Source organism: Phalangium opilio, unplaced genomic scaffold (assembly GCF_054372755.1).
Source record: "Phalangium opilio isolate 3A_F unplaced genomic scaffold, DU_Popi_V2 ptg000209l_1, whole genome shotgun sequence".
NCBI classification, from domain to species: domain Eukaryota; kingdom Metazoa; phylum Arthropoda; class Arachnida; order Opiliones; family Phalangiidae; genus Phalangium; species Phalangium opilio.
This window is the reverse complement of record NW_028324217.1, coordinates 21,356,054-21,373,053: the sequence shown is the minus strand read 5'-3', so window position 1 is coordinate 21,373,053 and position 17,000 is coordinate 21,356,054. Positions and strand designations below refer to the sequence as shown.

The 17,000-nt window shown below is 36.7% G+C and overlaps 1 protein-coding gene across 1 annotated transcript; it reads right to left on the bottom strand.

Moving 5' to 3' along the window:
• Positions 1-201: 201 nt before the first annotated feature.
• LOC149621242 (plexin-B-like) lies at positions 202-8,889 on the bottom strand. The gene is made up of 5 exons (XM_089854737.1): positions 8,189-8,889; positions 6,687-6,846; positions 6,508-6,604; positions 5,027-5,132; positions 202-519 (listed from the first exon to the last, which is right to left on the bottom strand). Exons 1-5 carry the CDS (start codon positions 8,195-8,197, stop codon positions 202-204), a joined length of 690 nt encoding a protein of 229 aa, XP_089710863.1. The 5' UTR covers positions 8,198-8,889.
• Between the last annotated feature and the right edge of the window lie 8,111 nt (positions 8,890-17,000).

Here is a 17,000-nt window from a genome sequence, read left to right as displayed (position 1 = left end):
GTTCAATAGAATTTTGGTCCAATGGGACTATAATAAAATCGCACCTTTGGCTACGTTCGATCGAATGGGACCCCAAAAAAAACCCCCTTCTGTCGAATGGGAATTCGGTTCAATGGGACCAAAGCCTATAATGAACCCTCTATGTACTTTTGGTATAATAGAATTGGTTTTCATATCAGAAAAACACGATAACTGAAAATCTTACTTACTTTCTAGTGCCCAAACTTTCAGCTCCTTGGCATTCAAGAAGACTTGATTTATTTCTGATTTACATCTTTCAGATACCATATTGTCCTTGGATATTGAATCGTTCATTATATTCCACGAGAAGTCCAACAATATTTTCAACACATTGTGCCAGTTATCTTCTATTTCCTTCCAGTTTCTCAAAACTGAGCTATCGTTTTCATAAACTTTATAAGGAACATTCACCAACATGCCTTTCAACGCAAATGCTGATGATATACTGCTGATGGTAATAAGGATTACAAATGTTTTCTTGAATCCAGGGTAGAATTTCTTAAAAGGTTCCATTTCGGGTAGAATGAATGAATCTCATGCACCTATGGAAATGTAAAAAAACGGGTTCAATTGAAAAATAGTAATACGATGTATGAGGGTTAGCCCGAAAAAAGAGGGAATCAGTACTGTGTTAGAAATTTTCCCGGTCAAACATTATTCAGATGAAATTTAATCGAGGGGTCGTTCATTCATGAAATCCCGTACGCTACCCGTGAAATCCAATTTAAGAAATCAATGCTGATTTTGAAATCAAACAAAAAAATCCGAAATCAGCAACGAAATCACAAAATCAGTAAAGAAATCATAAAATCAGTAAAAAAATCACGAAATCAACATAGAAATCACGAAATCAGAAGCGAAATCACAAAATCAGTAAAGAAATCGTGATATCCATTTAAAAATTCACGAAATCCAAAATCAAAAGAAACCTCAAAATCCAACGAAATCAAGGGAAATATCGCAAAATCAGTCGAAATCACGGTTAAAATAGTAAAATCCGACGGAATCACGGGAAAAATTCTCAAAATTCGATGAACTCCATTGGATTTTATCGAATTCTGAAATGAAACAAAATCCGACGAAATCAAACGAAATCCGATGAAATCAAATGAAATCTGACGAAATCAAATGAAATCCGACGAAATCAAATGAAATCCGACGAAATCAAATGAAATCCGACGAAATCAAATGAAATCCGACGAAATCAAATGAAATCTGACGAAATCAAATGATATCCGACGAAATCAAATGAAATCCGACGAAATCAAATTGGATTTCGAAATCCCGTACACTTTTTCCTAAACGTCCAACCCCTCGAATTTAATCATTGAATTTGAACTTAATTTCTATCACCATAAACTTTCATTTGTACTTTTGAAATACGCAAACAATGATAAAAATTCTTATTTGACGGATCGGATGGTCAAATTTACCTGTTACGTGAAAGTCAGTTCATGGTCAAATTCGGTTTAAATTATTATCAAGACAAATAATCTAACTTAACGCAACCTTGTGGCTCTAATTTCTTTTGAATGTCTATAAAAAACTTATAAGCTCTGAAATCACATGGCACCGAAACCGCAAAGATATCGAAACATCTAGCACTGAATCTTCTGAATCAAATTAACTTAGTTTGATAAAAATTGTAATTGATCTAATTTTGCAAAAAAAAAAAGAAATAACTAATAAACAAGCTCTTGATCTGTACTTCTTTTGGTCTTTTATGTTAACCACTTTGTAAAACGTTTTGAATCAATTAAAATCAGCCGTTTAGTATTTAATCAAAGCGATTTATTGGGATAATACATACCGAATTAAAATCAATTTTCTTTTGGTTACTGTGACAACGTGAAACGATGTTTTATTGCTAAATTAACATCAACTCGGGTAAAATGAGCTCGTATATTTTTCGTTACTTCACCCAAAGAGGTATGAAAATTTAAGACAAATTCGAGGAAAACCAGTAAAATTGGCAGTTCCATATTTTTTTTAAAGTAATTTGATAGTAAATTTATCGAAACGTGAAAAAAATCATAATAATTTGGCTGCTATCCAAGATATAAAACCTTTGTTTTTTTGTTTTTTTAAAGAGAAAATACTATTTTTTCTGGTAAACGCAGATGAAAGTGAAATACTTTTATTATTCATAAAATGGTCTCTTCGCACTCAAAAACACCTCACCGTTAATTATATATTATTTGCATTGTCTTCAAGGATTAAAAAGTGTAAATATGAACAAGTTGGGAAAGCCAAAATATTACCTCTCCGAGTGGAGATGACTATCACTACCCCTTAAACAACCTAAATATATGCATCTATCGCTTTTTTAATTCTTTGCAAGTGCAGGAATTCAATTTTAAAATAGTCAATTGTTCAAGCCTTTTCAATATCTCTCAATTGCTGTGGAAACTCTACTCTCTCGCTATACCCCAACCGTATTCTTAGTCTACCAGTATGATTTGTAACATTTGTCCATATCAAAGCTGAATCATACCTCGCCACACAAAAAGCAAATGTCCCCAAAACATGGAAGCCACAACCCAATCACACATAAAGTAGGCTCCCACTTGACCAAAATAATTATTAAACTTGTTAAATACTCACAAAGATTGGCAAAATCAATCTCCTTCAGTAATACGTAGCGCTTAAATATATTATTTTCCGAACAAAATTAATCGAGCAAATTTAACGCTTAACTTCTTGAAATTCTATCAAAGAGTGATTCAACTGTTTAAAAAAAGGTTTTTTTCGCAAATAGGGCGCTATCATATCAACCGCAATTCCGTCATATTTAAAAAATATACATTGCCATCACTTTTTTAGACACAATAGTGGAAGTTTTAGCCTCATTTAAAACATGTAAAACATTATCTCATCTACAAATCGCTTACACATGTCTTTTTTACCAATACCTAGCCTTTTGGATTTTTCTAAAGCAATCTTAGCACCAAAATATTTTTGATACAAAATAAATGTTCTATATTCTTCATTTTTGAAATTATACTTTTAAGCGTTTATAATGATTACTCTCTACACCTACACTAATCTTACACAAACACAAGGAGTATAAATCCACTAGTGGAAGCGGTGTTTTTATTGAAAATATATATTTTTAAGCGTTTACCATGATTACGCTCCACAGCTTCACTAATCTTACACAAACAAGGAGTACTATAAACCCACTACTGGAAGCGGTATTTTTATTCAAACGTAAAACAATTTCGCTTAAGTTAATCATCTCTAGGCATCGTTAAAAATGTCTCTGTCACTCCTAGGTAACTGTATGCACAGGATTTTACGACATTGTAACTCAAATTCATCTGATTATGTTTTAACAAGGTTAAATCTAACTGGGAGTAAGATGAAAGGAGTAGAAGCTTATCTGTCTTAGGAAATATGAAATTTTATCTTAACAGTTCGTTAAATCATAAGTTTATAACGAAAAAACGCGGAAGGGGAAAACGAGCAGACAACAGCGATTTTGGGGGGTAGAAGGTTAAGAGCGCCATCTGTCGTCCGTGCCAAAGTTGAACTTCCTCTCGAAACGCAATGAGAAAGTGGATAAAATAATGCCATCAGCTATTTAACTGCGTCGATATATTTAACGACTTGACCCATGACATGCGCGTAACACTGGCTTTTATGAATCCTATTTATTGTTGGATGCTAGGAAACTTGGTAGACGTAACAGTCTGTACTAGTACCCAAGCATCCTTCAATAAACGCCTGGCAACATTGTGGTACGCATGGTACAACTAAAAAATAGGATGTGTATTTATCTTTCGACTCACTCCAAGCCTTTAAGCCCTCATTACAGAGGATTTGAAACACTATCGTAATTCCTAGTGTCTCGAATCTCTACGTTCCTGTCCATTATGAACAGTGCTGAGAGAATGATACATCAGAAAGAGCCATTCAAATCGAATTGCCGAAAATATTATCCATATTTTCATTTCATATAACAGAGAAAACAAATTATTATGGTTCTGAGAGGAGCTTCCCATTTTGGTTGTTGTTCTCAAAAATATATCGCAATGCACGGGCCTCGATAGATATAGGAGGCAATGATGGAAATATATCACAACGCACGGGCCTTGTTGGATATAGAAGGCAATGAAGGAAATATATCACAATGCCTGGGCCTTGATAGATACAGGAGGCAATGTAGGAAATATAACGCAATGCACGCGCCTAAATAGATTAATCAAAACTGTCTTTGTACACAAAGACGCGAAAAAGTAAGAGATAAGTGTAGAAAATTAATTGTTTGAAGTAACAGATATTAAAATTTTCATTTTTGAAGACGTGATTATAAAACATCAATTATTTGAAAAAATTTCTTATCTTAGATTTTTTCACAAAAATTTCAGAGAAACTACCTTGATACTACTGTTTATTTTCGAGAAACATTTGCTTCGAGGAAGTTCAAATACTCGGATACCTGAAAAATAGAGCTAGAAGTATTTATTTTTATGTTTCAAAATTGAAAATATTGCGAACCGAAAATTACATTCGCCCTTTGACTGTGATGTAGTTATTAGAGTCAAAAGGATCTGTAGCTTTGAGAGATATACAACACGTCAATTTTTGAAACCTCGAAAACTTTAAAATAAACGAACACGTTTTGTTAAGTTTTCATGCTTGTTTTATTTTGTCTGCTATCAACAATTTTCTGCCCATTTTATTCTCCTTATAGGCCCGAATACTCAAACTAACTCTAAATTTTAAAAACAAAATAAAATGCATACGTTTTCTATTTTTAAAATGATGCATATGTTTAAGGATAAAATATTTTACTTAAGGAATTTTGGTGAAAAAAACTAAGATAAGAAATTTTTTCAAATAATTGATGTTTTATAATCACGTCTTCAAAAATGAAAATTTTAATATCTGTTTCTTCAAACAATTAATTTTCTACACTTATCTCTTACTTTTTCGCGTCTTTGTGTACAAAGACAGTTTTGATTAATAAAAATAAAGGCTTAATAGTAATGATAAGACTTACGTCCGTCATATTGGTTGTTTGACTACACGTTGAGGCGTTGTGAGTACATAAATTGTCGTGAAGACACCAATTACACACCCACGAGCTCGTAACGCAACTCGAACATCTATTTAGGGTTAAAAAGGTTGGATTGAAGGTCAAATATTTTGGGAAACAACTAATCAATGTGCTGTGCGAAATTACGGTTTAATGCCGGTGCATATGTTCCAGGGTTGGCACGCTGGTATCCAGTCCGGTTTTATCCACCTGGATTAAACCGGTTTAAACCACGATGAAAAATCCAGTGGATTTTTCAAAAAATATAATAATAGAGTACAGCGCAGGCACCATAAAGTGAGATGGAAGGAAACGTTTGACCCACATGTCTTTACCTCTTTATTTCATCGAAATGGTCGATTCCCATACATTGTGGGTTAGTTTGACGCGCCCTCCTCCCACTGACCCACCCGAAACTCGTGAGACTGAGTTGAATTTTTCGCAACGCTATATTGTTGGGTCGGACCGCGCATTTAGAAAAATCTTTATCAGACCCTACCCTATTGATGATCACAAAAAGCCTACCCGGGCCCGACCCTAGCTGCCCTATTGAAGATCACAAAAAAGCCTACCCGGGCCCAACCCTGCCCTATTGAAGATAATAAAAATGTCTACCCGGGTAGACTTTATGATAACCCTACCCGACCCGACCAGCAAAATATTTTAAGTAATTTTCTCACCCAACCCGACATAGGATTTTCCGACCCGGTATGGGTCGGGTTGGATTGAAAATCCCGATTAAATCAGGGGCCCTACTCATCTCTAAGGGAAATGTCTATAGTTTTATCAACGTTTATGTACAATAAAACTGATTCTCAATTAGACGGCCTAGCAGAAGACAACTAGCGCACTAAATGTAAAAAGAAGTGCTAAAATTAAGCACTAGAGAGTAGTTTAAAAAAGCCAGATAAATCCAATAAAATCCGGTTTAAACCAGCAAAAAACCATACCAGTGGCTTTTTCAAGAAAAATCCGGATTTTTGCCAACCCTGATATGTTCAAACGCATTTATGTTATAATTTTTGGTGTTGCAAAATGTATATAATTATTAAATTGCTTTTGTCAACGCACATACGCTATTGAATTGCTTTTGTCAACGCACATACGCTATTGAATTGCTTTTGTCAACGCACATACGCTATTGAATTGCTTTTGTCAACGCACATACGCTATTGAATTGCTTTTGTCAACGCACATACGCTATTGAATTGCTTTTGTCAACGCACATACGCTATTGAATTGCTTTTGTCAACGCACATACGCTATTGAATTGCTTTTGTCATCAGATGCTACTAGTGATATCAGACTAGTGACAGCAACATTACATTTTACTCCAAATAAATGTTCCTCTGATTTGATTTACGTCAATTTAAATAATGTACTAAGTCAGGATCTCAAATTTTACTAGTTATCAAAGACACAATTTGTTACAAATCAACACTTACTTCCGATGTTTAGTGCAATCGTAAAAGGCGAATGGACGATGTAGAAAATCGGTTTTGGTTTCGCTGGAACGTACTGCAAGGTCCACCACCACGTGATCTAGTAATAATAGAAGACACTTGTTTTAGTTATAAATTAAAAAAATAGCAAATTAAAAAAAATTCATAGATGACACACACACCTTGGTCATCAGGAATCGGGGGCCTTTCTCCCAGTTGAGGAGTTTTACACTCCAACCCCTTAGAAGTGACCTCGGCGTGGACAGGATGACCGTTTCCAAATACGCAGAGGTAATGGGCCCCCGCGGGAAGCTCGGGCAGTTGATTGATGACCAGTTCAATCTGACAATAGAAGGTGAAGCGTAGAAGGGGGAGGATTAATCACGTGACACTCTGGACACACGGCTGGACATCGCGATAGAACTTGTTTTGTTGTTCCCTATTGTACCGCAGTTAGAAAACTAAAAGCAATGCTCTTTGTGTTGCAAGCGTGCATTGTGAAAAATTCCCCTTGGAATAAGCCGTAAATTTAGGACTTTAATGTCCACATGCGACAAAAATTAACAGTGTGATTTATTTCCAAGTTGACGTCGGTCTGGTTAGGGAGGCTCCTTAATAAACGAGCCTGATTTTTAAAATCCTGAAGATCGTCTATCTCACTTAGACATTAATCTGTACACATTGGCTTCTAAGAACATCACCATGTACTGGTCTTCCGCTTTTATTTCACATAAACACCAATCTGAAACCTTGGCTTCTAGCAACACTACCATCTACTTGTGTTCCGTCTATACCACATAGACACCAATGGGCAACCCTGGCTTCTAACAGCAACACCATATACTGGTCTTCCGTTTATCCCACATAGACACCAATCTGTACTTACTGGCTTCTAACACAACCACCATGCACTGGTATTAAGTCCATTTCACATAAACACCAATCTCGTACTTATTGGCTTCTAACAACACCACCATCTACTGGTCTTGCGTCTAATCCACATTGACACTAATCCGCAACCCTAGCTTCTAAAAACACCACCATCTACTGGTCTTCCGTCTATTCCACATAGACACCAATCTGTCACATTGGCTTCTAGTCCATTAATCTCGTATATCATGGCCACGCAAAACTCTAAGCACTGTTTAAAGGGGGAAGGGGTATTCCTCTAGGTTCACTCTAATGGGTTCGCAAAGCATACAGCTTCGTTAACCGCTAGTCCTCGTAGAACTACAAAGTTCGTGCGTGCTTCTTTTACGAGCTTAGGGTCTTTTATTTTTCAATCCACATGAACCCGCCAATGTGAATGGGGCCATTATGGGAAATACAGTGGAGTCTTAGAAAAAATGTTTAGCTCAGGATTTTGTTTTTTAGGTTTTAATGTTATTGGTCTAATCAGGCCTAACTTTGTCCGTTGGAGCCGAAAAACCAAACAATCGCTAGGAAACAAATCTTTTGAGACTTCCGCAACTTAGTCTCTTTCGTCAAAAGAAGTTGACAGTAACTTTCAGTAACGCGGATAAGGGAGCGCTCTGTTCCGAGTTACTGTCAAAGTCGACTGACCGCGAAGGATGAGGGAGTTTGGGCGCAATGTCTCGGAAATCGGATACAACATTTATTGTTCGGTGGTAGTGGAAGGGCTATACTATTTCTATATAGCCTAGGAATTCGTCAGAAAACTCACCACGGCCATTTCGGTGATTGGCAGATGTTCCGGCTGAATGGACTGGAAGTCGATGCATTGTTGGGTGTCCAGGGACAACCAACGCGGCGAACTTTGATCTCCGGGAATACTCGAAGCGTTGTGACACGCCGAACGGATCGTGCACCTGACAGAAAACGACAAAGACAAACGGGTGTTCCTTATAGGATATCGATTTAAATATGGGCCAAAACCCTACAGCTAAACCTAAAAATAGAACTAAATATCAACATAGCCTTATAATGCTCCCGCTATAAGTATGGGTCGAAACTATATTTGCTGTAAGCAAGCACCCTTTGTAAAAGGGTTGAGGTTGGGAGGGCGAAGGATATGGAGAGGGACAAAACCCCTTAGAAACTGGAGCCTTTTTCAGGCTTCCACACTGCGATCTTCACCTCTACCCGCAACCCTTACCCAACTCGACCAAGGTAGGAAATTACAGTAGGTCATACCTCTATTCAGTAACATCTAGTCTGTTTAGTTTTGTCTTGCATGGTGTAGCGGGCGTTGGGGTTTTTAGGCCTCGGGACGGTTGGCCGTGCCATCGTCTACAAACTCATTTATTTAAAATGTATAACCGTGGGGTAAAAATGCCAAAATAACTTTCTTTCGTGGTCCATAAATAACGTGACAAGAGGTATTGTCTCTCTCTTTTAATACAACAAGATGGCTTCAGCGAGGCAATATTAAAATTTTGCGCGGCTACACGGCTGGCAACTATTTTTCCGGCGACTCTTGAATGTTAATTCCATATAGTCTAATAATTGTTTGTCAATTTTCCATCAACTTTAGTTCAAAAAAATTATATTTTCCTCAAGTAGCATCAGTAAATAGTAATTAAACAAACCCAAATTTCAATTTACCGCAGTTTAAAGAATAATTAAGGTTATAGTTACAAAATTTTAAAGCACGCGCCCTGATTTCTATGCCAGCGTTCGCCAAGCTGAGGTCTAGTGTGACGTCACACAAGTAAGCGCGAGCCCCCTTGCCTGTCTCGCACCGTCGCACACGTAAACAATAAACACGAAAGATCCCGTATAAATCTATCAATTCTGAGCGCCATCTATGATGGACGCGCAAAATTAAAAAGGAATCTGTGCTCTCATAAGCCACGTTTCCCTTCACACCCTTTTGCTGGGTCACAGCTAAGGCGAGAAGGACCTAGTCTGTATTTTGAAGTATTAAATAATACTAGCACTATGGGGACCTTACATAATAGACTTATGGCATTACGTTACACTTTCAAGTCACTACTTTCAAAATATCAAGATTTTAATATAATTGAACCGAAGTTTCTATTTTTAAAATCCACTGAAAAATCACGAAAACTCATTTTCGATATATCAACAATTTTGTCTTGTCGAGCTTGTTCGCCCGTTTTGTGACATCACTGTGACGTGAGGGAATCCTATACGCGTCTCGAGCTTCTCGCCAGTCTAAACTCTGGGTCTGATAGCGGAGAGAGTGGCACCATCTCACGTAAAAAATATATCTGTGACGTCGAAAGAGTACTGGAAACGTTTCAGCCTTTCATGAAAAGTGGATCTCACCAAAAACATCTCTGTAAAAATATGCCAAGTTGTTTGGCCGTAAATAGAAGTGAGATCTAAAATACGGCCAAGTTATTATCTCCAGGTGAACCAACATTTTATTCGACTTAAAACTTCTCAAGAATGTTTTTCTGACTTGGCCATTTGCATATCAAGGATTCGTTTAATTCCAGATATGGATCGAAATTAAAATATTAAATCAAATTGGTTAAATATTCTTGATAAGCCTTTGTGGTTAAACTTGTAATTTCCGTTATTAACCTTCACGGGTGCAAAGAAGAAGGATGCAAGTTTGGAATGCTAATGGCCAAGTCAGAAAAACATTCTTGAGAAGTTTTAAGTCGAATAAAATGTTGGTTCACCTGGAGATAATAACTTGGCCGTATTTTAGATCTCACTTCTATTTACGGCCAAACAACTTGGCATATTTTTACAGAGATGTTTTTGGTGAGATTTCACTCCTTTTTGTACGTGCATGTTCTTGTAGAATTATAGAAGTAGGATTATGAAGTGAAATAAACATTTGTACTTTTAGATTTTTATTTGTTCTTTCCAAGAGTTTTACTTGGCTTTGCCTTTTTCAACTTTCTTTTTTTTTTCTCAGGCTGTGATAATTGTTAACCGTATTTCTATTCGAAGAACACAATATTGTGGCAAGTAACACTTTTAATCAACAGAATAGATTTAAGAAAAACTAAATGAATCAAAACACGCTTAGAACCATTTCAGACGAAATGAAAAGGAAATGAGTAAAAAATTTAATTACTAAAACATTATGTTAAAAACATAAATTTTGCAATAATACGAAAGAATCATATTAGTAAAAAATATTAATATTAAAAGACGAAAAAATTAAATTATAATGTCCTATTGCGAGGGGATATAAATTATAAAACCCCCATTTCAGGGGCTAACAGGGGAAAATTCCCGCTTTTGGGACTTTTTCCTTTCTTTGTATGCTAAGTCCTACTTGTATGCCAAATTTTATCATTCCCGCAACACCGGAAGTGCCCTAGATAGAGGTTTAGATGATGACTCTAATTTTAAAACCCCATTTCAGGGGCTAAAAGGGGGAAACTCCCGCTTTTGGGACTTTTCCCTTTGCTTGTATGCTTAGTGGTACAAGTATGCCAAATTTCATCATTCTAGCACCACCGGAAATGCCCTAGAGGTTTAGATGATGACTCTAATTTTAAACCCCCATTTCAGGGGCTAAAAGGGGGAAACTCCCGCTTTTGGGACTTTTCCCTTTGCTTGTATGCTTAGTGGTACAAGTATGCCAAATTTCATCATTCTAGCACCACCGGAAATGCCCTAGAGGTTTAGATGATGACTCTAATTTTAAACCCCCATTTCAGGGGCTAAAAGGGGGAAACTCCCGCTTTTGGGACTTTTCCCTTTGCTTGTATGCTTAGTGGTACTAGTATGCCAAATTTCATCATTCTAGCACCACCGGAAATGCCCTAGAGGTTTAGATGATGTGTCAGTCAGTCAGTCTCATAATGTGTCATTTTCACATAGGATTATCACAGAAACCAAATGAGTTAGAAAGCTGGAAGTTGGAGGACTTCCTAGGATTAACACTGTGCCCTTGAGGTGCAAATATGAGTGGTGTACTATTCCCCAGTACCGAGTTAAGAGGGGGTCAAAATGAGGCTGAAATGTTTCGGGTAAAGGTTGCTGGTAGTGCACGACAACTTGGCGGGTGCCGTGCACCCAGATCTCTACTAGTGCTATATTGCTATAATCGAAAGGCACATATAACAATAATCAGGTCCCTTAACTTTCGCTTACATTTCCTTTCTCTTGAACCTGGGTCACTTGAAAATTTACTTTAAAAGTATAGCATGATAATATGTTACTTAACACTATTTAACATGCTTGATATCAGATTTCGTTTTGGATATCGCTTCTAAAAGAAACTGGAAAGAATGTAAAAAAGATATTGTGCGAACACTAGGAAACAAACTTAGTGAATTAAGAAGAGAAGAGATAAATGCCAGAAATTGAATATCCATAATGTTTCCGATTTTTTGATAATTGAATTGAATAAAATTTTCTTGAAGCTTGAAATCAGTTTCATTCAGTATGAACAGGATTTGTTCTAAAAAATATATGCCTTGATTAATTGAAAATTTATAGGTTTTTCCCCTTACTAAAAATTATTTCTTAAGCACAAAAACACGTTGCTACTTTATTAATTAAAAATAACAGTTTAAACAAACTAGTATTTGAAATTGATCAAAGTATTGATGAAGTTATAAATGAAATTAGACTAAAACACGGACTAAACCTATATTAAAATTGCATAAAATCGTGGTTTCTCTTTCTGATTTTGAAATTTAGTCAACACTTTTATACTACCAGGATCGGAATTGAATTAAAACACCGATTATTCTGCATTTAAATTTTGATGGAAAGAACAATAAATCGTGATTGTATTTTGAGCAGAAAGTCGATAGAAGCTGGGTATAAAATTTGATCAAGGTAATGATAAAGTAATATTTATATTTTATGAATGATAAAAGGGAATAAGATTTGATCAAGTATATTATAGAACAGGGATTAAAATCTGATACAAGAACCAGTATTAAAATTTTATCAAGTCTAGGATAGAATCGAGATTACAATTTGATCAAGAGTAGAATAGAAGCGATATTAAAATTTGATCAAATGTATGATAGAGTCGCGATAAACGCTTGATCAAATGTATGATACAACCATGATAAACATTTGATCAAATTTATGATAGAACCGTTATAAACATTTGATCAAATGTATGATAGAACCACGATAAACATTTGATCAAATGTATGATAGAATCACGATAAACATTTGATCAAATGTATGATAGAACCACGATAAACATTTGATCAAATGTATGATAGAACCACGATAAACATTTGATCAAAAGTAGGATAGAACCGTTATAAACATTTGATCAAATGTATGATAGAATCACGATAAACATTTGATCAAATGTATGATAGAATCACGATAAACATTTGATCAAATGTATGATAGAATCAGGATAAACATTTGATCAAATGTATGATAGAATCAGGATAAACATTTGATCAAATGTATGACAGAACCACGATAAACATTTGATCAAATGTATGATAGAACCACGATAAACATTTGATTAATTTCACAACAAAACCGCGATAAACATTTGATTAATTTCACAACAAAACCGCGATAAACATTTGATTAATTTCACAACAAAACCGCGATAAACATTTGATCAAATTTGTGATAGAACATGGGATCAAAATTTTATGAAAATAATGAAAAATTGCTTTGAAAACATTTTGATTAGATTTATTGAAATCCAAACTATATCAAGGTTTGATCGGCCCAATTTTGGATCAACTTCGTTTGATCAATATTTGATCATACATTTTCGTAAGGGAACGTTACTCGTAGTAGGCGCGTACTAAGAAAGATTTTTCCAATCCGCTGCCATCTTAATAAATGGCGCCCAGAAATGTGGCAAATCTTCTCTTTGTAAGAACGTCCGCGCGTTTCAACCGATTTCACAAATATTTAGTACACTGGATTCCTTTAACCTATAGACGGGCTGAATGGTCCTTCGGGATCGATTTGTTTCCATCATTTTAAATGGTGGCCAGATATTAAAAAACCCTTCTTTATAGAATGTCTGCGTGTAAAGTTATAAAAAATGTTCCCGACGAGCTGATGGGCGACGCCGAGTGCCTTCGCTCCTAGGATGCCACAAAAATATTAGTCGAATCAGTAAAATGTACCCATACTTGATGGAAGTTCTTACAACACTCAAGCGATGCTGCGGGTAACAGCTAGTCTCCTATAATTTCCTGTAAATCAATTGTAAATTTCCTATTTTCCTATAACTATTACAAGGCTTTGTTGTGGTCACCCTGCCTGTGCACAAACATATTTCGTAGAGCTGTACACATACAGATACCATAGACTTGTGAAACACATGTCATATAATTGTGTACAATTAGAGCCCGTAGACTTGTGCGCAAACAGATCCCTTAGAATTGAGCACAAACTGATGTCATAGACTTGCGCACAAACTGATGTCATAGACTTGCGCACAAACTGATGTCATAGACTTGCGCACAAACTGATGTCATAGACTTGCGCACAAACTGATGTCATAGACTTGCGCACAAACTGATGTCATAGACTTGCGCACAAACTGATGTCATAGACTTGCGCACAAACTGATGTCATAGACTTGCGCACAAACTGATGTCATAGACTTGCGCACAAACTGATGTCATAGACTTGCGCACAAACTGATGTCATAGACTTGCGCACAAACTGATGTCATAGACTTGCGCACAAACTGATGTCATAGACTTGCGCACAAACGGATGTCATAGACTTGCGCACAAACTGATGTCATAGACTTGCGCACAAACTGATGTCATAGACTTGCGCACAAACTGATGTCATAGACTTGCGCACAAACTGATGTCATAGACTTGCGCACAAACTGATGTCATAGACTTGCGCACAAACTGATATCATAGACTTGCGCACAAACTGATATCATAGACTTACGCACAAACAGATGTTGTAAACTTGTGCAAAAAGAGATGTTATATACCCGTACACAAAAAGATTCCATGGACCTCTGCACAAAAACATTACATACCCCTATGCTCAAAAATATGCTCAAGAATATCTCGTACACCAGTGCATAAAAATACTGCATATCTATTTGCACAAAAATATCCCGTATCCATTTGCAGAAAAATGTTCTTTAGACCTGGGCACAAACAGATGCAGTGGCCTTTGCAAAAACAGATTCCTTAGGCCTCTGCACAAACCGATTCAGTAGGCCTTTGCACATAAATATTCCGTAGACCTGTGCACAAAAATATTCTGTAGACCTGTGCACAAAAATATTCCGTAGACCTGTGCACAAGCAGATACCGTAGACATGCGCAAAAAACAGATTCCGGTGACTTGTACACAAACTGAAGTCACAGGGTTGTGCACAAACAGATGTCATAGACTTGCGCAAAAAAATACATCATAGACTTGCGCAAAAAGAGATGCCATGGATATGTGCACATCAGATTCCATGGACTATTGCAAAAACAGAAGTCTTAGACTTGTTTACAAACAGAAGTCTTAGACTTGTTTACAAACAGAAGTCTTAGACTTGTTTACAAACAGAAGTCTTAGACTTGTTTACAAACAGAAGTCTTAGACTTGTTTACAAACAGAAGTCATAGACCTGTTTACATAAAGATTCCATAGACCGGTTTACATAAAGATTCCATAGACCTGTTTACAAAAAGATTCCATACCCATTTGCACGAAACGATTCCATACCCATTTGCACGAAACGATTCCATACCCATTTGCACGAAACGATTCCATACCCATTTGCACGAAACGATTCCATACCCATTTGCACAAAACGATTCCATAGACCTGTGCACAAAAATATTCCATAGACCTGTGCCCAAAGAGATTCCATAAAACTGTGCACAAAAAGATTCCCTAGACCTGTGCTCAAAAATATGCCGTAGGCCTGTGCACAAACAAATGCCGTAGACCTGTAAAGAAACAGATTCCGTAAACCTGTGCACAAACAGATGCCGTAGGCCTGTGTACAAAGAGATTCCGGAGATCTGTGTACAGATTCCGTAGCCATGTGCACAAACAAATTCCGTAGACTTGTACACAAGTGGAAGTCGCAGGCTTGTGCACAAGTGGAAGTCACAGGCTTGTGCACAAGTGGAAGTCACAGGCTTGTGCACAAAAGGAAGTCACAGGCTTGTGCAAAAGTGAAAGTCACAGGCTTGTGCACAACAGATATCATAGACATGTTCAAACCAGATTCCATAGTTTTGTGCACAAACAGAAGTCATAGACCTGTGCACAAAAAACACTCTATGGACTTGTGCACATCAAGTTTCCATAAACCTGTGCACAAAAGATCTCATGGAGATGTGCATAAAAGATTTCATGGAACTGTGCACAAAACATTATATAAGCTTGTGCACATAAAGATTCCATAGACCTGTGTACATAAAGATTTCATACCCATAGCACAAAACTATTCCATAACCATTTGCACAGAAATATTCCCTAGACCTGAGCACAAAACTAGTCCATAACCATTTTGCACAGAAATATCCCCTAGACCTGAGCACAAAAATATTTCATAAAACTGTGCACAAAAATATTTCATAAAACTGTGCACAAAAATATTTCATAAAACTGTGCACAAAAAGATTCCATTGACCTATGCACAAAATATTCTATTGGCTTTTGTATAAACATGTGACATAGACCTGTGTACAAAAAGATTCCATTGACCTATGCACAAAATATTCTATTGGCTTTTGTATAAACATGTGACATAGACCTGTGTACAAAAATATTACATGGACCTGTGCACAAAACATGCCTTGGACCTGTTCAGAAACATTCCATACCCCTATATGCTCAAAAATATTCCACACCCATTTGCACAAACATTTTCCGTAGACCCGTGCACAAACAGATTCCATAGATTTGCGCACAAATATATTACGTAGACTCGTGCACAAATAGATTCCACAGACTTGTACACAAACAGAAGTCACACGGTTTTGCACAATCCGATGTTATAGACTTGTGCACAAAGAGATGTTATAGACTTGTTCACACACAGGTGTTATAGACTTGTTCACACACAGGTGTTATAGACTTGTTCAAAAGCAGGTGTTATAGAATTGTTCAAACACAGGTGTTATAGACTTGTTCAAAAGCAGGTGTTATAGAATTGCTCACAAACAGGTGTTATAGAATTGCTCACAAACAGGTGTTATAGACTTGTGCACAAACAGATGATTTAGACTTGTGCACAAACAGATGTTTTAGACTTGTGCACAAACAGATGTTTTAGTCTTGTGTACAAACAGATGCTTTAGACTTGTGCATAAATAAATGTTATTGACTTGCGCAAAAAGAGATGTCATTGAAATGAGCAAATCAGATTCCAAAGACCTGTGCACAAACAGAACTCGTAGACCTGTGCACAAACAGAAGTCGTAGACCTGTGCACAAACAGAAGTCGTAGACCTGTGCACAAACAGAAGTCGTAGACCTGTGCACAAACAGAAGTCGTAGACCTGTGCACAAACAGAAGTCGTAGACCTGTGCCCAAACAGAAGTCGTAGACCTGTGCCCAAACAGAAGTCGTAGACCTGTGCCAATATAGATTTTTCACTTGGGCACATAAAGATTCT